We start from the raw sequence: 25,931 nt of genomic DNA, 5'->3' as shown, positions 1-25,931 counted from the left end.
GTCAATGGGTGAGCCTGTGAGGGGCGGGAGACTGGGGACAGTTGCTACAATTGTGGTGCAGCTGGTACTCTTCCCTCGAGGAAAACCACATTTCATCTCCAAGGATCCTTGAGGCTAAGATTTTCCCTAATCACGCCCAACTGTAAGGAAACACACCTACCCCAGACACAGTTCTTTTTTCCCTCCTTAAAATAGCAACCGAATTCACTGTCTTGAATCTCTTTCCTCCTCTAATTAGTTCAGTCCCTGGAAATCTCGTCATGGATGTTTTATAAGGTACATGCTAAGACAATACTTTATCTGGTCCCTTCTGCACCCTTTAACCAACCTGCTTCCTTTGCCCCCATAATTCAAGGCCCTTATAAACATTTTATGAGGTAAAAATAGAAGTTCAAGGAATCTCCTATCTTCTTTAAAAATATGATCTTATTTTATAAATGCCCCCAGAATCTGCATTTGCGCCTGCAGATTGAGGTGGGCTGGAGACTAAGTGATCAGGCTGCAACTTGCCGCTGCCTTGGTTTCCTACCCGCAAGCCCCAGCCCAGGCACCTCGCCTCCTAGGGGTTTAGTTTATTCAGCTGGAAAATGAAGACGTTTGTCTAAGATCCTCCCCGCTCCCCTAAAGATAAACACTTATTTTTAAATATCAAAGCATAAATATTTTAACAAAATAAAGATGGTAAACATCCGGCAGGAACATCTAAATTATTCATTAAAAAAAAAAGCCCAGAACAACTCAGCTATAAAGCTTTCAAGGCACAAATAAAGCACAGATTCTAACTAATATTTCTGTTAGAGACGTGTTAGTAATTTTTATTTTGGAAAAGCAGACAGAAGTATGTGACATTATTAGTAATAAATCACAACCATTTAAAATCTCTGTATAATTAGTGGTATGCCACGTGTGGGGTAATAGCAAGCACTGTTATCCAGCAAATTATCTCCCTTAACAAGATTGGACATTTTGGAGCAATTGTTCCTATTTTACCCCTGGCTAGTTGAGGTTTAAATTAATTAGAATTTGGACTATACCTCTAGTTGGGTCAATATGGTAAAAACTGTCAGGCCATGGCCAGTGATGTAAGAATCTTTCTTTCTTTGGGAGGTGGTGGTAAAGGACAGAAGTTTTATGTTTTCCTATAAGCTTTCCAAAAGGACAATTTGGGGGCAGCTATAGGTTGACATTTAACATTTGAATTGAATTCACTAAATCACCATCTGAATATTTCAGGAATTTAATGAAACAAACATAATTATTAACAATATTCTTCATTATTATCAAGGGTGATATTAATAGCAAAAAAAAAATATGTCTTACCAACTACTGAGATATTACTAAGTGGTCTTGGCTTTGGATGGTAACTTGTGAGTTTGAGTTGAAAGTTACTGCATTCTATTTCAATTACCCAGACCACACTGTTCTCCCAGTACCAAAAGGAAATTACAGCACTGGGGAACTTTTCTATTTACCTCACTACATAGAGGAGCTGTTTTTCTCTGAAATAATTGATGTTTTCTAAAATATGTTAATCACTGCAAAATCAAAGCCTAGATCTAGACTTCCCCCTCCAAATTGATAACATTCAAAAGAAATCATTAATCAATGCTTTTGTGTGATTGAGTAATGTATACCAAAATGACATAACACAATACTTTATGCATTTAATAGTAGCCAATATTATAAAAATGGTTTAAAACAGGAGAGGAATGTGATATTCTTTTGAATTAAATACTTGGCTAAAAATCACATTTCTGTTATACTCTTTTTAGTGTTCTTTTTGATATGACTCATAAAATTACACTTGAATGTAAGAGCTCTTCTTAAAAATAAATTTTAAAAGATATTAATTCATTGGCATTATAGTAGAGGTTCCCCAATTTCTAAGAAATCTACAGCATATTTATTTTCCTTATAAATAAATTCTAATATATTAAATAAGTTAAATGATTCAACATCTTTACTACTTCACTGAGAATATTAATAAATACTTTCATCTTTGAACAAACCCCCAAATAAATCTAAATATGGTCAATTCTTGAGTTTTCATGCAAGTGGAAAAGAGCAATGTTAGAAATAATCCTATGTTTATTTATTCTTATTTAGGGACTAAATGTATAATATTGTACATGTATTTATTTTTGGCAGCAAGTTTATTGATATATATTTGTCGTAAGAAAATATTAAACCTCACTTGTAATTTCTTAGCAGAAAATAAAATGATGATAAGAGACTGGGAAAGAAGAAGGTCATTTGAGGTCTGCTAGCTGGCAGGAGGGAACCAAACTGGAATGTATAAGTTGTCTGAGGACAATTTGCAGAATAAACGATTCACAGACGGATAACTGTGGGTATAGCAACTCCTGAGAGAAGACATTGTTGTTGAATCTGAACTAGGAATTGTAGCTTAGTTCTTTGGCTTTTTAATAAGGCCTTTTGGAAATGAAATTGGATAAGAGAATGAATAAGATGGCTAAAAAAATCAAGACTGAAATTGTAACTGATTAATATCTATAATATTTATTTAGCATTCATTATACATGAGCTATTACCTTCTTTAATCCTCACCACCAATGACACTGTAGGTACTATTATTTCTTTCTTTTATAGATGAAGAACCTAAAGTTTACCGAGGTTAAGCTATCGTCAAAGGTCAAGTAGTGAGCAACAGAGACAGATGTGAATCTGTCTGGCACCAAAGCCCATGCTATTAATTAGCATAATATGATGCCTCTCTCTCTTATGTAATTAGTATAACATGTTATTAATTAGTGTAACAAAGGTTCTTACCCTGGTGTCCCAAATCCAGATGTCCACGGGCAGTCCAATATTACACACAATTTCATATCTATGTAGCTGTTTTTTCCCAGTAAAACAGTTGTAGTTTTATCATAGACTCAAAGGGATGAATAGCCAAAGGAAGGTAAGAAATGATAGACTAGGGTGATGAACAAAATCAAGAGAGTAATTTTTAAAAAAACAAAGATAAATGTCAAAAAAAAAAGATTTAAATTTAAACCTGGAAATACAGAGTAGTGACATCCTGGAAAGAGAGAAGCAAAGAGATCTGGAGTTTTAAAAGACAGCAAGTGTGAACCGTATCACCAGTGTGACTAAGCTCCTGGGAGAGAGGGCAGCCGTGGGCTGCAGGAAGACAGGGCAGAAGGCAGGCAGCTCTCCTTGGGGCCTGGGTTACCCAGGTAACGTTGTGGGCACTGTGTACTTCTTAGCACCACACTCCAGAGCAATATTGAAAACCGGAGGGAGCCCTTCTTAGAGGAAGGTGATAAAAATGGTGATGGGCATGAAAACGCTATCACATGAGAAAGAGTTAAATGACTGGGAATAATAGCTGGGAGAAGAACTCATGCAACAAAAGAAGGCCATTCCATGGATCCGGCAGAACAAGTCAGAACCAGAGGTTAGAAAGAGGCAGAGTTCAACCTGGTTTATACTGAGAGTAGTGTGATACAATAGGGAATTAGTGACCCCAAGACCACTGCAAGTGCTGAAGCAAAAGGCTGTCAGCAGAAACCAAACCTGAGTTGAAGGGAAACTTCAAAAAGAATCATCAGAGGAAAGGCCCACAGGAATCTGTATGCTAAGAAATGCCTCCAAAACTCCTGACTGAAAACTATGTTTATACTGGCTGCTAGAAGACCATGTACCAGAATAATTATAAAAGTTATTACTGCATTGGAAAAAAATATCGCAACAGAGAACCTTTACATTCTCTTCAATTTCTAAATACTGAGAGAGCAAGCAATACCGCAGGGCAATATTCCTATCATCTGTAGAACCGAATCTCTTCAGGCAAACAATATTAGCACAGTGTGTATTAGGAGAAGCCTTAACATGGCATGATGTCTAGAATAATAAGTTTCTAAGGTGTCTTTCAGAGATCTTAAATTCTCAGGTACTTTAGAAATGTTAACCTTTGAAGATTTTCTGATTCACAGGTACACTGAGAAGGTACCTATGTTGTCAGTGCCTGATGAAGCAGGAGGGTAGAATGAGAGCAACTTTAGGGGCCGGTGGAGCAATGTGAGAGTGTTGCTGGTCTCGCCCAGACCCGGGCCGGATATACCGGGGGAGACCGAGCAAATGTTAACGTTACCCGTGTTGATTCTTGTTGGGTGACCGCTAGAGCTCCGTAAATCCAGACTCACACACACAAAGTTCTCCCCTCCTCCCCATTTCTACCCTCAAGAAAATGCAAGTGCTTACCGTCATTTCTGAGGAAATTATTAAGCAGCTGGAAAAGAGGAAAACTGTCCCAGGAGTCTTGTGGTTGTGCTTCCAGTGCAGTATCCATATCCACTGTGAATAAAGCCCAAAATTTCTCTGCATGCTCTGCCAATAAATCAGGCCACCAGGCAAACGCCTGTAAACAAATAAAGAAATGATGTAAACATACATTACCTGTTAGAAACATACACAAATACTGTAAAAATATGTCATTAAAAGTGAAACTGTAGGACACTGTTGTAGAGTATGATACCAAATGTTTTAATATTTCTAGTCACAGAAAAAAGAATTGGAAATAAATATGCCAAATAGTAGTTATGTATAAATTATGAGATACAAGGAATTTTTGTTTTATGTATTTTTCAAATGTTCTAAATCAAAAATGTATTTTAAAAAATAAAGCAATAAATGTCATTTTAATTCTACATTAGATTTCATATTTTATTTATCAATGCCAAATTTGTTTACTATTTAAATACATGTATCTACAAAATTATTTCCCATCTAAAAAAGATTACACTTTATTTGTAGTATTTTTTTATGAATCTAAGGTCTAAAGCTAAAACACACTTTCATAGAGAGGGATTTCCTGACCCTCCAGTGTAAATTATGTCCTCCTAGATAGTCTCTCTGATACCAAGTATTTCCATTTCACAAGACTTAGTACTGTGTCTATGACCACACATATAAATATTTTAATGTCTGCCTCTTAAATTAGACTGTAAACCCCACAGGGGCAAGGCTGTGTATGTCCTGTTTATTACTTTATACTCCGCTGGGCATTTTTTAATGCCTTTTAGGTAGTAACAATAATCACTTAAAAAAAATCTCTGCTGTTTAGATGGGTGAAAAGAGTATTTACTTTTTAGGAGGTTCTCAAAAATAAGGTGGCCTGCCCATGTAACCTGGCAGCAGGCCCACCAGCCAGCCTGCCTATGGATCCTACCAACCAGACCACCCGGAATATCTGGCTGGGCTGACTGGTGAAGGCTTTCCCTGCTGAAGTCAGTCTGTAAAGAAAGGAAGAAGAGACAGTTTCTTCAAATGCACAACACCAAGGTAAGATTACCAGATCATGAAGAATCTAGAAATAGGACACCAAACAAAATAAAGCTCCCAAAGACAATCCCAAAGAAATGGAGATCTACAAATTGCCTAAAAACGTTCAAAAATTCTTTTAAAGAAGTTCAGTGAGCTACAAGAGAACAAAGACAGACAACTAAATGAAATCAGGAAAATAATATATGAAAAAAATGAGAAGTTCAACAAAGAGAACCATAAAATGAACCAAATAAATATTCTGGAGCTGAAGAACACAATAACCAAAAAATTTAAAGGACAGCTTCAACAGTAGACTTGACCAAGTGGAAGAAAGAATCAATGAACTTGAAAACAAGTAATTTGAAATTATCTAGTCAGAGGAACAAAAAGAAAGAATGAAAAGGAGTGAAGAAAAGCCTATGAGATTTGTGGTACATCTTCAAGGGAACCAAGTTGATATGTATTATCAAATACATATTTCTGGAGTTCCAGAAAGATAAAGGAAAGAGAAAGGGTCAGGAAATTTATTTAAAGAAATAATGGCTGAAAACTTTCCAAATCTGAAAGAAATGGACATACACATTGATGAAGCCCAAAAGATCCCAAATGGGTTGACCAAAAGAGGTCTACTCTGAGACACATTATAACTAAAATGTCAAAAATTAAAGACAGAGAGAGGATTTTGAAAGCAGCAAGAGAAAAGTGACTCATCATATACAAGAATAAGGCTATTAGCAGATTTCTCAGTAGAAACCTTAGAGGCTTCGAGGGAGTGGTAAGATATATTCAAATAGCTAAAGAAAAAACTGCCAACCAAGAATACTATACACAGCAAAACTGTCCTTTAAAAATGAAGGCAAGATAAAGACTTTCCCAGACAAACTAAAACTGAGGAAGTTTGTCACCACTAGACCTGCCTTACAAAAGGTGTGAAAGAAAATTCAAGTTGAAACAAAAGGATGCTAAATGCAACACAAATGTATACGAAAGTATAAATCTCACTGGTAAAGGTAAATATGTAGACAAACAATACTGTAATGCTGTAATGGTGGTGCATAAATAACTTTTAACGCTAGTATAAAATCTAAAAGAGAAAAGTAGTAATAATAACTATAACCACAAAAATTTGTTACTGGATATATAGTACAGAAGAGGTAAAATTTGACATGAATAACATAAAGTATGTGTAGGAAGTCCAAGTGCAGGATTTTGTATATGATTGGAGTTATAGGTTTAAAATAGACAGTTAAAAGCTCTGAAGTCCAGTTGAGAGGTCAGCTTTACCTATTAGTAATTAATTTAAATGTAAATGGATTAAAATCTTCAATCAAAAGACACAGAGTGGCTGAATGGGTAAAACAACAAGATAAAACTATATGTTTGCTATCTATGAGAAACTCATTTTAGATTTAAGGATACACATAGGCTGAAAGTGAAGGGGTAGAAAAAGATATTCCATGCAAATGATAACCAAAAGTGAGCAGGGGTGTCTATACTTATATCAAACAAACTACAGTATATGTTAAAAACTGCCAAAAGAAATAAAGAAGGTTATTACATAATGGGAAAGGGTCAATTCACCAGGAAGCTAGGACAATTATAAATATATAAGCATCCAAACATCAGAGCACCTAAACATGTAATCCAAACATTGACTCTGTAGGGAGAAATAGATGGCAACACAATTACAATACGAGACTTCAATACTGTACTTTGAATAATGGAGAGATCACCCAGACAGGAAGTTAGGAAACAGCAGACCTGAACACCACCAAATGGGCCTAACAGACACATACATACATTCCATACAACAGCAGTAGACTATACATTCTTCTCAAGTACTCATGAAACATTCTCTTGGAAAGATCACATGCTAGGTCACAAAAACAGTTTTACAAATTTAAGAAGATTGAAATCATCCCCAGTATCTTTTCCAACAACAGTAGAAAAAAACTTGAAATGAATAACAAAAGGAAAAGAGAAAAAACATAGAGACTAAACAAGATACTCTTGAACAAACATCAGATCAAAGATGAAAGCAAAAAGAAAGTAGAAAATATCTTGAGACAAACAAAAAACATAACATACCAAAACTTATGGGATGCAGTGAAAGCAGTACTAAGAAGGAAGTTTATAGCAATGAATACCTACATTAAAAAATTTTTAAAAATCTCAGATAAACAATATAACTTTACACCTCAAAGAACCAGAAAAAGAAGAACTAAGCTCAAAGTTAGAAAAAGAAAGGAATAATAAAGGTTCGAGTATAAATAAGTGAAACAGAAAATAGAAAAACAATAGAAAAAAATCAAGGAAACTAAGAGCTGTTTTTTAGAAAAGATGACAAAACTTTAGTTAGATTAAAAAGAAAAAAAACAAAGAAGACTCAAATAAATAAAATCATTTAAATGGAAGGGAGACATTTCAACTGATGCCACAGGAAAGAAAAAAGAATCATAAGAGACTAGAATGAACAATTATACATCAACAAATTAGACAACCTAGAAGAAAAGGATAAATTCCTAGAAATATATAATCTATCAAGACTGAATCAAGAAGAAACAGAAAACTTGAACAAACCAGAAACAAGTAAGGAATTCGAATCAGTAATCAACAACCTCCAAAGAAGAAAAGCCTAGGAACAGATAGCACTACAGGTTAATTCTATCAACCGTTTAAAGAAGAATTAAAACCAAGTCTTCTTAAACTCTTTCAAATAATAGAAGGGGGAACATTTCTTCTTTTTGCGGTACGCGGGCCTCTCACTGCTGTGGCCTCTCCCATTGCGGAGCACAGGCTCCGGACATGCAGGCTCAGCGGCCATGGCTCACGGGCCTAGCCGCTCTGCGGCATGTGGGATCTTCCCGGACCGGGGCATGAACCTGTGTCCCCTGCATCGGCAGGTGGACTCTCAACCACTGCGCCACCAGGGAAGCCCAAGGGGGAACATTTCTAAACTCATTTTATGAGGAGAGTATCACCCTGATATCTAAGGCAGAAAAAGACACCATACGCAAAGAAAAATATAGGCCAATATCCTTGATAAACATGGATGTGAAAATTATCAACAAAATATTAGCACATCAATTTCAACAGCATATTAAAAGGACCAGACACTGTGATCAAGTGGGATTTACCCCTGGGATGTAAAGTTGGTTCAACACACACAAATCAATCAATGTGATACACCAAATTAACAGAGAGAAGGATAAAAATCACATGATCGATCATCTCAGTAGATGCAGAAAAAACATTTGACAGAATTCAACATCCTTTTGTGATAAAAATTCTTACAAATTAGGTATAGAAGGAACTTACCTCAACACAACAAAGGCCATATGTCAGAAGCTCACAGCTAACATCACGTTCAGTGGTGAAAAACTGAAAACTTTCCCTTTAAAATCCAGAATATAGCAAAGATGCCCACTCTCATCACTTTTTTTTCAACACGGTAATGGAAATCCTTGCCAGAGCAATCAGGCAAGAAAAGGAAATAAATGGTATGCAAAGTGGAAGGGTAAAATTATCTTTGCAGATAATGTGATCTTGTACGTAGAAAAACCTAAATACTCTATAAAAATTGTTGGAACTAATGGACAAATTCAGCAAAGATGCAGGATATAAAATCAACATACAAAAATCAGTTGCATTTCTACACACAAACAATCCGAAAAAGAAATTAAGAAACAATCTCATTTACAATAGTATTAGAAAGCGTAAAAATTCTTAGAAGTAAACTTAACCAAACAGGTGAAAGTCCTGTAAACTGTAAGTATAAAACACTGATGAAAGAAATTAAAGTAGTCACAAATAAATGGAAAGATATCTGGTGTCATGGATTGGAAGAATTCATATTGTTAAAATGTCCATACTACCCAAAACAATCTTACAGATTCAACACAAACCCTATCAAAATTCCATTGAACTTTTTTTTATAGGAATAGAAAAAATAATCCTAAAACTCATATGGAACCACAAAAGATCCCAGACAGCTAAAGTGTTCTTAAGAAGAACAAAGCTGAAGGCATCACACTTTCTGATATCAAAATATGTATATTACTAAGCTGTGGTAATTAAATCAATCTGGCACTGGCATCAAAACAGACACCTAGATTAATGAAGCAGAATAGTGATCCCAGAAATAAACCCACACATATATGGTCAACTAATCTTCAACAAGGGTGACAAGAATATACAATGGGGAAGGGACAGTCCCTTCAATAAACTGTGCTGGGAAAAGTGGATATCCACAAGCAAAAGAATTAAACTGGACCCTTGTTTTACACCATATACAAAAATCAACTCAAAACGCATTAAATACTTAAACTTAAGACATGAAACTGTGAAATTCCTGGAAGAAAATAGAGAGAAAGCTTCTTAACTTTGCCTTGGCAACGATTTCTTAGATATGACACCAAAAGCACAGACAACATAAGCAAAAACAGGCAAATCATCAAACTAAAAAGCTAATGCACAGTAAAGAAAACAATCAACAAAGGAATGGGAGAAAATATTTGTGAGCCATATACTGGATAAAGGGTTAGTATCCAAAATATATAATACACTCCTAAAACTCAAAGCAAAAAAAGAAATAACCTGATTAAAAGGTGGACATGTGACCAAACAGACATTTCTCCAAAGAAGACTAACAAATGGCCAACAGGTATATGAAAAGGTCCTCAACATCACTAATCATCATTTGATTTTCAAATGCAAATCAAAACCACAATGAGATATCACCTCACACCTGTTAGAATGGCTATTATTAGCAAAAACAAAACGAAAGGTAAGTTTTGTTGAGGATGTAGAGGAGAGAACCCTTGTACACTGTTGGTAGGAATGTAAATTGGTGCAGTCACTATGGAAAACACTTGAAGGTTCCTCAAAAAATTAAAAATAGAACTATCATATGACCCATCAATCCCACTTCTGGGTATATATCTAAAGGAATTGAAATAAGGATCTCAAAGAGATACATATTCTACCATGGTCAATGCAGTATTAGTCACAATAGCTAAGACACAGAAGCAACCTAAATGTCCACAAATGAATGAATAGAAAATAAAGTATGATATTTATATACAATGGGATATTTTTCAGTCTGATAAAAGAAGGAGATCATGCCATTTGCGGCAACATGGCTGAACCTGGAGGATATTAAGTATAATAAGCCAGACACAGAAGGACAAATACTGTATGATCCCACTTATATGAGGAATCTAAAATAGTTAATTTCATAGGAGCAGAGAGTAGAATGGCTGGGGAAAGAGGGAAAAAGGGAGGTATTAGTGAAAGGGTACAAAGATTCAGTTATAGAAGATGAACACATCCTAGAGGTCTACATACAGCACAGTGCCTTTGGTTAACAACACTGTATTGTATGCTTAACATTTTGCTTAGAGGGTATATCTTATGTTAAGTGTTCTTATCACACTCACAAAAAATAATGTGGACTTCTCTGGCTATTGTATCTCAGTTTTGTTTTAATTTGCATTTGTCTAATTTTGAATGAGTTTAACATTTTACATATGTTTTAGGGCTCTCTTTATACTGTTTTTAGTGAAATGTCTCTAAGGTCTTTTCCCCCTTATTTTCATTTAACTATTTTTTTTTTTTTTTTTTTTTTTTTGCGGTATGCGGGCCTCTCCCGTTGCGGAGCACAGGCTCCGGACGCGCAGGCTCAGCGACCACGGCTCACGGGCCCAGCCACTCCGCGGCACGTAGGATCCTTCCGGATCGAGGCATGAACCCGTGTCCCCTGCATCGTCAGGCGGACTCTCAACCACTGCGCCACCAGGGAAGCCCTCATTTAACTTTTGATAAGTGTTACAATTTTGTAACCAAATAACTACAAAGCACACACATTTCTGTGATACAGATGTTCTTGTTATTCTTCCAATTAAAAGTAACTTTTAATAAATGTTTAATCATACTATATACTCAGAGAAGTCCATATTTACTTTCAAGAACTTTCTAAGAACATGTGAGATTTGTGGTCGCAAAACTCCATTCAATTCCCTCCAGTATAAATTAGATTATAACAAAAAGAGTCAAACCACAAACCAAAAAAAGGTGGATTATAAAATATTGACATATTGAGTATTTTCTTAAAAACTTCTGTCACAATAATAATGTTCAATATGTTTATAAAAAACATTACCGTGTAACTAATTAGCAGACGGAAACTGAAGAAAACACTGGCTAAAAAAAAGAGTGGTGTAGTACAAATCACAGACTACAGAGGTAGGAACATTTTTAATGGTTGGCTCAAAGCATATAACTTCGACTTTGCTGTATAAACATGTGAATGTGAAAACCTGCTGGAAGTGGTATGTTCTATGTAAACCAAGCTATTGCTCTTTGAAAATATTATATTTGAATAATTTTTGTTTAAATTTCTACTAGAATGGTTATATGACAATAATATAAAAGGAAAAAAATAAAATAGCATACACAATTTCATTGCATATACCTTGCTCCTGTCTTTTAGAGCTGTGTTGGTGACATAGATAAGAAGAATCTGAGATTCCTCCCTCTGAGTAGAGCAGGATAGAAATGCTACTGAAAATGCAGCACTGCAAAGAGAGACATTTTCAAAGTCTCACTTCCAGTTCACAACCAATACCCTTGCGAAAGGTTAAAATTAAGACAATAACAGCCACGTTAGGTCAAGATTGTATCAAGACTCTGAGAAAAATTTCCAAAGCTCTTTTTAAAGTTTACTTGGAAGACAGAGTCGCAGTGGGGAATGGAACACGATGGAAGATAATTTTCTTTAAACTAACAGCTTCAGGTCGGCAAGACTTTGCTCTCAACTGGAAATTTTCATCATGTTTTGCCGAAGTATATATTTATGTTTCAAATTGTATCTCTGATGATGTTATTCCTAATGAACGTAAGCCAATCTGTGACGAATGCTTATTGTTCTAATGATGACCAGAGAAAGCTTTAAGGAACCACTGTCCTTGAAAACGAAAAGCAAGGGTTGCAGGCTGTTACCTTGAGAACACAGGGTCAGTTCTCCCACCTGTCCCCTCCTGCTTTTTGCCATCCCTCTGGGTGGCAGTCCTCGCACCCCGGGTTGGTGGTAAGAGCAGAGGCTATATAATTTCCGTCCTAGAGCGCCACTTCCTGGGAGTGGCTGAGGCTCCACAGCATGAGGGGCTCCACCAGGGAGGAGAAAACCCTTCTCAGCAACACACCCATCTGTAGGGCACCAATCAAAAGTCACGATTATCTAGGTTAGCGTTATCTTGGCTCTAAAGCTAAGCCACTAATTAGTGTAAATGAGACGGCACAGGCAGAAGGCAATGTTTAACTTGATTAAGAAGGAAATACAAAACTTGATTGTAATCCTTTAGCCATACGATTTCTATCAAAGTTCTAACAGTAAATAAATCTTGTACAGTGAGAACAATATTTGTGGCAGGCTGACAATACTTTGAAAGCCGTGTCTGTTTACTCAGAGTAGTTGAAAATAGTGGCAGGTAAGACTATCCCTGAAACTGGAAGCAGAGTACTGAGCTTTTGAACTTGGTGAGATTTAAGTGATGATGGGCAAATCAGTTCCCTCAGTGGATTTCCATTTCCTCATCTGCAAATTGCTAATAACGATACTTGTACCAGCCTCCTCCAGGGCTGTTTGGAAAAGTCAAGGAATATGAAAATCTCTTGCTGTACAAAAGTAAAAAAATGAATCATTATCAGTAACATAAAAATGAGACAAAATTCACACGAATCTTATATTGTGACTTTAGATATTTTTAAAATAATGATATCCAACATGAATGGAATAGTTTCTATGTGCCAAGTACAGTAAGTCCCCTACATACAAATGAGTTCTGTTGCAAGAGTGCGTTCGTTAAGTCCAATTTGTTTGCTAAGTCCAACAAAGTTAGCCTAGGTACCCAACTAACACAATCAGCTATATAGTACTGTACTGTAATAGGTTTATAATACTTTTCACACAAATAATACATAAAAAACAAGCAAACAAAAATAAACATTTTTAATCTTACGGTACAGTATCTTGAAAAGTACAGTCGTACAGTACAACAGCTGGCATCCAGGGGCTGGCATCGAGTGAACAGGCAAGAAGAGTTAGTGACTGGAGGAGGGAGAGGAGGTGGGGGATGGTAGAGGTGAAGGACTGTCAGCAATAGGAGACGGAGGGCAAGCTGCAATTTCACTCACGCCTGACGCTGATGGCACAGGTTCTGGTTCCTTGCTGGATCCAAGTCTATCTACCCTCTCGAAAAAGCAATCCAGTGATGTCTGGGTAGTAGCTCTTTTGTTCTCGTCATAGATGACACGGTAGCACTGGATTGCATTCTGAACAGCTGCTGCAACCTTCGTGTACCATTCTACATTCAGGTCCCGTGCCTCAAAAACTAACAGTGCCTCCCAACTAAAGAAAATCCCCTTGCCATTTCCTGCATCATGAATCTCTTAGTTCTTCAGTTACTTCTTCTTCCTCTTGTCTCTCTTCGTCCTTTCTCTGGGCCTCCAATTCCATCAGGTCTTTATTAGTAAGCGCCGTGGTCTGCACAGGAAGGAGTTCGGTGAAGTTGTCCTCTTGTAGATCTAGCTTGAAATAAAGATACTGTACTACTGTACTCTATACAGTTGTGTACAGTAAAGTACACAAAAGCACAACCACCTGTAGAGGATGCACGCATGTGACAATGTACACCAGACAGGTGAACTAACTTACGTGACTGGACGTGAGAAAGTATGTTCGCATCTTTGAAAGTTAGCAACTTGAAGGTTCATATGTAGGGGGTTTACTGTAATATTTGAAAGGCTTTTTATACATTATCTTACTTATTCCTTTCAGGTAGATGGTATAATTATCCTTATCTTGCAGGTTAGCAAACTCAGAGATTAAAGAACTTGCCTAAAGTTGGTAGGTAACAGAGCAATAATTTGAATCCAGGTCAGCTGGAGTGTAGAGACCAAGCTCTTACACATACAGCCTCTTCTTAATTAACTATACATGGCACAGGGCCTGTCTGTCTGTCGGTCTAGTTTTGCAGATCAGACCAATGTTAATGTCCTCTGATTTTTTTCTTGCCGGAGCACCTTTTAACGGTCTGATTTCTTTATATCTCTTCAAATTTCTTTGAGGTCTTAGGCTTTTGATTACTTTTACCCTCAAAATATAGTAAACATTTCATAATTTAAAATACCACAAAAAATATGGCTGCATAAATGAGCAAAAATAGCGTGTCTGATTTTGTAATGTGTTACGTGCTTTTTTCCCCCCTAAGAAAAGATCAGCTTGCAATCCTGTATTTTGTAGATGATCCTAAAAGCCCTGGTGGCTAGGATACCCCAGTGTCTAGGGTATCACCACAACCCCCAACATACACACAGAGCAACATAAGGCTAAGGGGTCATATTCTAGAAATATTTAAGTGCTTTTGAGGAGCCAGCAGAATGGACTAAACTAAACTGGTGACACCTAAACTACTGCCAAACGAATCATAAGTTTCCTGCACTCCTGATTCACGAAAATCTTTCCCTAACTGTATTCATAGATGAATATAAATACTGAAATAACCAAGTGAGATGAAGAACTGAAAATGCTTCAAAACATGTTGGGGTAAAGTGCTACTCTTAATATTATACATTTATAAGTCAGTGAGTGACTAACAAACATTTTTGATAGGATATTTTTGCCGATGCAGTTTCGTTTGAGAGTCACTGCTGCAAATTGAATTCTGCCTCTGTAGCTTAGTTGTGTGAAAGCCACTTACTGGTCATCTTCTTCCAAAAAGAGGAACATTTGTTGGACCACAGGCTAATCTAACCCTAAACCCGTCCTAAAAAAGAAAATATCGATTTATCTCACTGGCTATCCAGATATAAATACTAGGCAAATAAGATGAACTCAACTGTTGAGATGAGTGCAATTTAGTTAGTAGTAGGTAGTAAACAGATCTTGTCTATGATCAAGTTTTGTATAACTACACTTTAAGATGGTCCTTAGATACGCATGGTAGTAGAGAGGAATAAGGATATGAGGAAGTAAAAACAATGGAAAAAAATTTAAAAATCAAACATCCATTCTCTTTATGTTAGAATCCATCCAGACGCATAATCTGGTCCAGACACCGATGTTCATGTGAATGACCACATGCACAAATATGTGTGTCCGTACTGAACTCCTCTCCCTGCCCTGACTCTGCTGCTGGAGCAGTCTGGGACCCAGCCAGCTGGAGGGCAGGATGCATCAACCATTTACAGTGAACCGAGAGCTAAGTTGCAAATACCGAATTACCGCCAGACATCCCCCTTGCCTACCGTGTCACTGATATGGTGGACAATATCATATTTAAAATATTTCAGGGACCCTCAATTAAGATTCTGCTGCAACAATAAATCACAAAGTAACAACCTGAGCTGTGCTCATATCGATCATGTTGCCGCTCTCTCTGCCTTCACTGAGGGATATTTCCAGCCCTCCATCCCCATAGCAGAGTCCCAAGATATGCCAGGAGAAGAGCCTGACAGAACAGAAGGGACATCCCCAGGCTTGCACCATCATCCTCCTCTCTGCGTTTATATCCCTGCTACGATGCTAAGTGCCAAACCTGCCAGCAAAACTAGGACAAGGCACCCATACCTGCCATTCTACTGAAACCAAGAAATAACAATGTGGTTCCCTGGAAAGTGTGGAGTCTGGAGTTGGCCTGCGTCTTCACCCCGTCACTGACCAGCTGTGCACCTGGCAAGTTTTCTTAGCAGGAAAGTGCTGCGTGTGTGTGGAGGGGGTGGGCTGGTGAGAGCCTAAGGCTTTCTGGTCGGCATCTGGGACTTGCCGCCTTTGTCAGAGTGAGTGGCCTTGGATGGACAGTTGTCAGATCAGTTTGTCTAAATTTCTGGTCAGACACAGTCTCATCACGGGAATGTGGAAGACGTCCTTCAAGATTTTCTGGAAAGGAGTGTGAACTGTCTTTCTCAAAAGAAAACACAGAAAATCGGAAGAAAAGCCTGAGGGGAGAGGTGGAGAGGCCTTCAGAGAGAAGGGAGGACTGTGTTATGAGTAAGTTACTGTCAAAGATCTGAAGGACGTGAAACCTGCTTAACTGAGAAATTGCTGAAGGACAGAAACAACCTCTTGGCCTTGTGAAGTGAACCGCCTCTGTAGAGGAAAGGAGAAGGAAATGAGAGGAGCTGACACACAGCCACTTGAAGGTCCCTGAGGCAGACGCATTAACCTTCACCAAGGGAGCCGCGCCGGGTCCTCTTTTGCGCAGTAGAATCTAGCCTGGACATTCAGCAAAATCAAGATCAGTGTACAATGCAGTCCGCCAACTCACTGTGGAAATGACTTTGGAATCAGATCAATTCACCCCCCAATATTGTTCAAAGGAAAAGCTGGATCTCCTGGTTAAAAAAAGAAAAGGCCAAAAAAAACCCGCTAAAAGATAAAACCAAAACCAAAATGGCAAAACGCTCTCAGCTGGCCTGTACTTAGATGGCCAGCAATAATTATGCATGCAATTACTAATAAGACACATTCACAGAACCAGTACAACAAAGAGTTGCCCATTTAAAGAAATACAGTCTTTAATTCCAAGGAGAGGGACTAAGGTGGCTTTAAAAGTGTAACCAGAGTGTGTTCTATCTTATCTTCACATAAAAGAGTCATTCCATGCTAGAAAAATGGTGAAAACAATTTTACTCACCTCTCTTCCCTGAAGAATCCCAAGAATTTGGAAGCATTGTGGAATGAAGACATGTCATAGTGTTACAAAGCATTTTAAAAAAAGGTCCTCATAACACTTCTATATTTTGGCATATAGTTGAGTTACATTTATGAGTTTTGATTACCTCTGTTCAAAAGAGTCAACTGTATTTTTGTGGATTAGAAACTAAGTAATATTTACATTTTAATTGTGTTTGGATACACTGTACTTTAACAAGCATGTAGTGGTTGCAGGGAGTATATAATGCTAATTACATTTAAAAGACAGGAGAGTTATTATTTCCCTTATTAGTGCAGGAAAATTAAATGTAATTTTTGTGAAATGTATAGGAATATTAGATGCACCTGTTTAGATGAAATTGGATACCCAATCAGAATTTTTTTTTAATTCAAAAAGGTCTAATACTCTGATGATAATGCCTTTTAACAAAAGACAACACATACATACATTTTATCATATAATCATTTTCATTGTAACATAGCGGTAGTATTAGCCTAGAAAAGCTCCTCCTGGGAATTCACTTCAAATTATTGAAGCAGCTGTTTCTTCAGTTTAAAATAAAATATCCATAACAAGTTCACACATGACAGATGCAAGGTAAAAGCTAGATTCCATAGTGTGAGCTAGAAGCAGATGTTTTGAATGATCATATTTATAACCAGATACAATAAATCTTAGTTACCTATAGCAAGGTTTCATGAATATTCTTTTCTGAGAATTTGCTTAAAACGTACTTCCTGTAGTTTCTTATATTTTTGAGAACAAGGTTTCATTAAATATAAATATTCTATAAATTCTTCTGTACCTGGTCTTTTTCATACTTACTCATTTCATGTGCTTCCTCAAGAATAAAAGCACTGTTAGGGCACTGAAATTTATTACATTTATTTAATCCTACACATTTCCCCTACCTAATTCAGTCAGAAGACTCTTGTTTTTTAAAATAAACTCATGGCTATTAGAAAGAATGACACTTTTAAGTCTCAGAATAAGCAGTTTGCCTGATGAAATACCATTCTATATTTTTAGTGAATGTCAGTATATAATTAGTACTAGAACTTTTAAAAACCTCTTAAAAACGGAAGTTTAGTGAAAATTTAAAGAAAAGTTTGACGGTAAAAGTGAAAGACTGGAGTTATCAATCATACAGCTCTGAACGTCTTCTATTCAGTTTTGGTGTCCTATAGTTTATCACTACTTTCCCTTTTGCACATTGATTAACTTACATTTCGAAACTAAAGCAATCGGGGCACAGGGGAAAAGCAAGTGATCTGGCATCACAGGATGGGGGTTCGTGTTCCAGCTCTGCTTCTTACTAGTTGTACACCTTAGGCAGATCCCATAAGTTCTCCCACGTTCCTCACAGGAAGACAGTTGTCAGGAACAGATACTAAATTATATACATATACAATTCCTTTGTAACATACAGGAGTTATATTTCCAGGAAATGCACACACGTTCTCAGTTTTCTGTAGATAAATGGCCAGATGTGTATCAAAAGGCACTTCTTAAAAAAAAAAAAAAGCCACTTCTTCAGTGCTGCTCCCACTATGGTGAAACATTATGCGACGCTTCATGTGACAGTTAAAACAAGCCATCACCTCTGCATGATGCTCTTCATTCTGCTGTAGGACTTCTATGCAGAGCTCTGCTAGATGAAGAACCTCTTCCAGCTTCCTAGCAGGAGTCGCCTGGTTCATGGTCTCTGCATTAAAAACAGATCATAATAATGTTACCTTGAAAATAAAAAGCCAAGCAGATTCTAAGATGTTAATGATGAGACCAGGGTGTTGAAATAGAATGAGAAAGCACAGTTTTGAGAAATGAGAGACAAGAAATACAAATGAATACAGTCTTTAAAAAAAAATCAGTTCACAAGATTGCACAAAATATTTCACCCACAAAGCAATCATGGGAAACTGCAAGTGCTTTGCCATTTAACATATTACAACTAACAGGTGCATCAACACATTAGATGCTCAACTTCTGCAACAAACAAGTTATAATTCTCCTCAAGGTCAGAAATACAAAGAAAGGCAGATACCACAGTCTTTTCCTTCTCTCTGTATTGTATTAGCAATACAATACCATTCTCACGAGATGAGTCATTCCTGGCATTAGTGAAACGCAGGCTTTTCTGTTGCTATTTAGATTTCCAGCCTGAAATGTCTAAGGTTCATGTTGATCTTAAATGGAAGAAGTACAAAGTCACCTAAAACAGCTCTGACAGGCTGCAATTAACTGATTTCCTCTCCTCCAACCGGGGAGGGCTTGAAGAGCCATTCTTTAAAGTTGAAGGTTCTCTCAGCATTACAGCAAACTGGTATAAAAAGGCCAGGCCACAATGAGATTAAGTGCAGCTGAAATTCAGCAACAGAGAAGGCAAAGCAGTTGATTTCAGAGATAAAACGAACTGGCAAAAATTAGAGGTGCCCTGTGTGATGAAACTGTTTCACAACTGTGAGGAATAGAGTTTCCAATAAGGATACTAAAGATAAACGTTTCTGGACTCTCTCTTTGCCCCTGTATGGAGATTGTAAGGAAGAGACATAAAATGTTTAGATAAAGAGCTTTTTCTGTGGAACCTAAGGAGTTTTTTTGTTTTTTGTTTTTTTTGGCAGGGGCAGGACAAGAGATCTATTCCCTCTACATCTCCCTATAACTTCAGCCTTAACTTTGGAAGACTTCCATTTGCTCTTAATTTGTTCCCAAGGGACATACGATTCAGTGAAACAGCCTATGATTGGTGCTTGTTCATTAAACACTTTTTATAAGCTCACTATGGGTCCCAGTGTGATGCACGTGGGGTTTCCCATCCTCCAACCCTGATACACATCCTCCCAAACTCCCCTGCAGGATTAAAGCCACTGCTCATCTGTCACAGGGATCAAAGAGTAGGATGATTCTTCAGGAAAACAGTCCGCCAAACACAACAGAGTTGAGTGTGCCTACAATAATCTTAGCTGTGGGAAGTAGGAGGAAGTAGATGACATGTCCCTGCTCTTAAACCACTCAGACTCCAAAAATCACTGCTGCTGGGACCCTCAGACATCCACTATCCAACCTCCCGTCTGTTTCATGATCACTTCAACATCCTCAAACGAGGGTGCAGTCAAGGAGGCTTGTGACTTTGCACGACAGTCTGCTCCACTTGGGGGCAGCTCTCGCTATTGCAGTGAGGAAACTTCAAAGTTTGGAAACAGTGTAAAGCAAACAGAGGGGAGGCAGGCGATGTTAGGAGAGACTGCTGAGAGCAGGTGTATTTAGGGGGGGGGCGGGCGGGATATCAGTGGGAAGATAAGCAGAACCTGAAGCAGGTCCTAAAGGAGAAGCAAATGACCTGGGTAAGAGGAGCAAGGGTTTCTAGAAATGCTTGCATGTCAGAGATGTGGTGCGTTTCAGAGGAAGGTGATGATGAAGGTGGCTACAAATGTCACCATTTATTGAGAGCCAATTACGTGTCAGACCCGGCACCAGGCACTTCCCATGTGTCATCACACTAATTTTCCTAACAGCTTTAAGCCGTTTGGTTATTTATTCATGTAAGTCGTAAATGAGGAAACAAGCTTGGAGAGATGAAATGCCACAGCTAACACGTGGTAAAGGTGAGACCTGACTTGGTGTGGGCTCTTAGCATCTCTACCCTGCATTTGCCTGGCTGGAGTAAAAAAGTTCTGGGAAATGATGGGTGAGGAGCCTGAGGTTGGATCGTGGCTTCCCTGGTGGTGCAGTGGTTGAGAGTCCACCTGCCGATGCAGGGGACACGGGTTCGTGCCCCGGTCCGGGAGGATCCCACATGCCGCGGAGCGGCTGGGCCCGTGAGCCATGGCCACTGAGCCTGCGCGTCCGGAGCAAGGTTCTCTCAGCTTTTCTCTGAGGCTTTAAGTAAGAAAATAAATAGACTCAGTAACTATATCCTATCTGGTAACCTGGAGCAAATGTTTCTTTGCCGGGCTTCAGAATAAATTAATTTTGGGAGAACGTATTTGTGGTTGTGTAGTACAAGGAAGGACTGGTGGGGACCAGGTCTAGCGTATGGGGAACTATGGGAAGACGGTAATGGGAACAGAAAAGAAGAGAAAGGTAGAAGGGACGCTTTGAAGAAAGGACTTGCAAGCCTTTGTGAGTGACTAGAAATTGCGGGTCAGGGAGGACAATGACCTTGAGGTTTGGAGACTGCATGGCTCAGGGAATGGAGATGCGTGGCTGATGAAACCACCAAATGGGTCTTCGGTGGGCCACCCCACCTGATTACCATGTACATAAAATTTAAAGCAAGCAAATTATTCTAAACGAAAAGGAAAGTGGTGCATTGTAAAATCTGCATGCACAGGGAGTTAGGATATCTGGATCCTTTGCCTGGAAAACTCCTACTCATCATTCAAGACACAGCTTTAATGCTACCTTAAATGTAGGACCTTCTCAAAGTTCTGGGGCTGGGTGAGTCGCTCCTCCCTCTGGGTTCCCCTATTACCAGCTCATGAGCTGTTACTAGACTAGGCCCAGATCAGTCAGAAACTGGGTCTCATGATCTTGTGCTCTCACTACCTTGAATAGGCTTTGGACCATGACAGGTACTTAATGAATGTTTACTGAGGATGCAGTAGTATAATTTTTGGGAAAGGGCATGTTAAAAATAGAATCAATGCCCAAATTATTTCATTTCACTTTGTGTGGGATTGCAAATAGCTCTTCTGTCACTCACAAACCAAGGGTGAGTGACAGCAAGTCCATCAATGAAATGCAGCTGTAGTCCAAGGACACTGCTCAAATAATTGATGAAGCTGTGTTCTTAAATTATTAGAGATTTTTGGGGTAGAGTTTTCAAAATAATTTTTAATTCTCAAGAGCGTATCACTTATATTCTTTAATGTTTCCATCTTTAGATTTTTTTGTTTTTGCTTTTTTGGGCTGCATTGGGTCTTTGTTGCTGCGCATGGGCTTTCTCTAGTTGTGGCGAGTGGGAGCTACTCTTCATTGCAGTGGCTTCTCTTCTTGTGGAGCACGGGCTCTAGGCACAGGGGCTTCAGTAGTTGTGGCTCATGGGCTTAGTAGTTGCGGCTCATGGGCTCTAGAGTGCAGGCTCAGTAGTTGTGGAGCACGAACTTAGTTGCTCTGTGGTATGTGGGATCTTCCCAGACCAGGGATCGAACCCGTGTCCCCTGCATTGGCAGGCGGACTGTTAACCACTGCGCCACCAGGGAAGTCCCTCCATCTTTAGAATGAGGGTGTTGAATTAAGTTGAGGATTCTTAACCCTAGGGGTTAGGAATAGGTTTTAGGGAGTCCTTGAACCCCTTAAAATTATATGCTAATTTTTGTTTATAGAGGCATTTTTGGGGGAGTGAAGGATCACAACTTTCAGATTCTCAAAGTAGTCTATGAGCCAAACAAATGGTAAGCATCACTGAACCACATATGCTCTAAGATTCCTTCTAGCTAAGAGAGTCTATGCTTCCTATAAATTTTGGGCTTTACCTATATTGGATTATATCATTTCAACTTCATGAGGAAAGGGAAAGGCAACAAAATGTAATTGTTTTGATCACAGAAGAGGAACTTATTTTTCCTACATACTTTAGTACAATATTTACTCTATCCCTAAAACCATTCTGAAAGTTAGGGAATCAGGAGCCCCATTTCCAGATTAGGGAAAAGTGTCTTGGAGAGGTTAAAACAGTGATAATCCAGTGACTTGAATTCTTTTCCATTTTCAAATTCTCTGAATAGGATTAACATACACACACATACACTCAACTGAATATATATGTTCAATGTAAATTTCTGAAATAGCTGAAAGCTTGAGTTTATAAAGTCACCATATCCTTAGCCACAAGTAGGCAATAATGGGAAAGAATCAAGGAAGCAACCTGAAAACGTATTTCTGTTTATGTGTGAATATATCAAAACCAGCTTTTACATTTAACACTCCCTTAAGGAAAAACTCACAGAGTACCCTGTGTTCTAGTGAAACTTAAAAACAGTCTGAAACACTTTATTCTTTCTAGATTAAATTTACTGAGAGGATCAAAACTTTGTACTTGAACATAATGACCACTCTAATACTTTAAACAAACAGCATTTTTATCAAGTACACTACGTATGCCATCTCTGGCTGCCACTCATTTGAGTACAGCCAAGAAGTTTAATGCATTTTTAAGCTAGAACTCTACGAGATAACAAGGTTATCAACAGCTCCATTGAAATTCTGAGCACTGTGAATATTTGAGAATTCCCCTTAAAATGTCCACTTTCCCTCTTTTTGCAACATTTCTACAGCATTACAGATGCCTCTATATTCTTCAAGCTTCACGCCAAGTTGCTGGTAGTTGGTAACGCATTTCAAATAGTGGCATTTAAAACAAATACACCCCAAAGTAGCAAGGTTTCTTGATGAATTTCAATGTATTGCTCTTGGCTACGATACTTCTTCATTCTGGAACACTTTTACTTTTCTATGGCAACACTGCTAGGCTCCTCCAAGCAACCCCTTGTAATTATGCACCTGTGTACATTTAAGAAGCGATCTCACTGGAAAAAAAAGTCGGAGGTGGGGAGATGTAAGAAGACAGCCTGACCATTGTGTGTTAGCAGGCTTTAACTCTGCTCCCCTGCTTCAAAGAGGGTGCATACTCTCAGCATCCTCTCCTTGGCTGCCTCCTTTCCTGCCACTGCCTGTAACATTGGATACACAATGATGCTCATTGTGAAGGTTGTAAGGGGATATGGGGAGAAGACCAGTAAAATCATTTCAGTCCATTTTTCTCCATATAAGATACGAAGAAATTTGAAATATATTTGACCTTAACTTTTAACAGACTGATTGTATCTGTACTTGCAGCTAAACAAGGACTAGAATTCAAGATGGTGTTGGATTGAAGGGCTATGGTGATAATCCCACTGCAATACTGCCTCGTCTACTCTCCTCTGCATCTACATCATGATAACAGCTAGAGTGCACCAACATATAATTCCTATATATGCGCTAAGATTTCTTTTTTTTTAACATCTTTATTGAAGTACAATTTATTGGAGAAACTAAGAATATAGTTTCTGCTTTATAACAAAGTGAATCAGCTATACATATACATACATCCCCAGATCTCCTCCCTTGCGCTAAGATTTCTTGCTGGTTCTTCAACATCCCCAGATTTTGTGGCCCTGAATTTGATTCAACAAACATATATTGCATGTAAGATATTGTACTAATAACCGAGGGGATAAAATGATGAACAAAACAGTATTCCTGCCTTCAAACAATTTATGTATCTCTTTCCCTAACCAGTTTATGAAGTAGAGGATAGAGCTGCATCCCATGCATTTTTGGTCAATATGAGGAAGTCCTATAATAAAGCTCTGATAAAGAGTGAATTAAATGCATTCAATATGCAAGAAAAGAGTTACCAGCTTGCAAGAAATAGGATCAAAGATATATCAAAAAGAGGGCTTTAAATTGCTCATGCGTAATATATGGAGTTCTTCAGAATCAAATTATCCTTTTAATGGGTGGGTGTTTGAGTTCAGAAACATTAGATCAGAGAAAGCAGCAGTCTGACACTGAGGTCTCCCATCTTTTTCCTCCTCCCATCTGAAGAAAAAGAACTCCCTCCCTCTAAAGGACAAAAATCAGATGAATGCAGAGAAAGCCCTGACATTCAGGAGGTAACTGAGGCAAGAAACTTGTATGCCTGAAGAAAAGACTGGGGAGAACTGCAGGTCCTGGGGAAAAAAAGAAAAAAAGCAGCCACATAGCACAGGGAGATCAGCTCGGTGCTTTGTGACCGCCTGGAGGGGTGGGATAGGGAGGGTGGGAGGGAGGGAGATGCAAGAGGGAAGAGATATGGGGACATATGTATAACTGATTCACTTTGTTATAAAGCAGAAACTAACACACCATTGTAAAGCAATTATACTCCAATAAAGATGTAAAAAAAAAAAATCCTAAAAAATAAATAAATAAATAAAAAATAAAAGAAAAAGAAAGAAAAAAGAAGAAGAGGAATGAGGGGGAGAAAATGGGCAAATGACTACTTTCTAGAGAAAGGAGTTAAAGGAAGGCCTACAGTTTGGAAGGAGTAAGGATGTCAGCAACATGGAAGCATCTACATGGGACACTGTGGAGACCCAAGTAGTGAGGCTCTGCCTTGTGAGGTTTAACTAAACAAGGAAGTTGGGCCAAGGGTACAACACCTGAGTTCTTCTACCTGAAACCCTAAAGTTCATTCAGTAGCAAGGACTGTCAGCACCCTCTCTGTGGACTGCTGGTCAGAAAAACTTATCTACCCACAGACCCCAATGAGAAATGGTGGAACGGACCCCTCTATTTCCTTGTGCTCCTTCTCCACCCAAGTAGACGGTGACTGCTCCCACCAGCCACCTCACCCTCTTACAAAAACATAGGGCAAAACCACATTACACACGTTGCGCACGGCTATGGGCACATACATGATTTGTACCAGTTAGAGAGATCAGAATCGGTTCCATCTGAGCTACCAACTCCATCTTAAATGCCTTTTTCCATTCATACACCCCTTTAGGCCAGCCCAGCCGGCTCAGGAATTTCTACTGGCTCCCTAGTTTGTCCTAATTTAAACCTACCTTAATTCCTGTCTGGGATCAGTGTTCTTCCTCTTTGCATGATCCAGACTGAGGACTCAGTTGGAAAGTGTAAATTTTATTGAGATTTTCTGACCCACCCTTTAGCTCCAGGCATAGCAACCTGTGGTGAGTGATACAGTACCAGAGTCTAGTACAGCTAGGCCCTTGGGAGTCCTACCCCTGCCAGATCTCAATACTCATGGGCCTTTTCATCCCAAGAGGGAAGGAGGGCAGGAGATCAAACACTTTCCCATTAAACAAAACAACCCCTCCCCCTCCCACCTGTCTGCCAGCTTTAGAGCTTGTGACTAGATTAGATGATTCCGGGCGG

General features: G+C 38.5%; 1 protein-coding gene across 8 annotated transcripts in view; it reads right to left on the bottom strand.

Annotated features, from left to right (window-relative positions):
* The window catches only part of CADPS2 (calcium dependent secretion activator 2), a 477,558-nt gene that overhangs the window by 78,834 nt on the left and 372,793 nt on the right, over positions 1–25,931 (bottom strand). For all 8 annotated transcript variants that reach the window (XR_009541940.1, XR_009541942.1, XR_009541943.1 and 5 more), the window contains 2 exons: positions 18,605–18,708; positions 4,228–4,384 (listed from right to left, as the gene is read on the bottom strand). Coding sequence is in view for 4 of the 8 variants with exons in the window: in XM_060156782.1 (XP_060012765.1) it covers positions 4,228–4,384; positions 18,605–18,708 (261 nt within the window). In the remaining 4 variants the exon portion in view is untranslated. The remainder of the gene's footprint in view (positions 1–4,227; positions 4,385–18,604; positions 18,709–25,931) is intronic.

This window comes from Lagenorhynchus albirostris, chromosome 8, assembly GCF_949774975.1.
Source record: "Lagenorhynchus albirostris chromosome 8, mLagAlb1.1, whole genome shotgun sequence".
In the NCBI taxonomy this organism is placed as follows: Eukaryota; Metazoa; Chordata; class Mammalia; order Artiodactyla; family Delphinidae; genus Lagenorhynchus; species Lagenorhynchus albirostris.
Note: the sequence above shows the minus strand (reverse complement) of the source record. Positions and strands in the feature narration are given on the sequence as shown.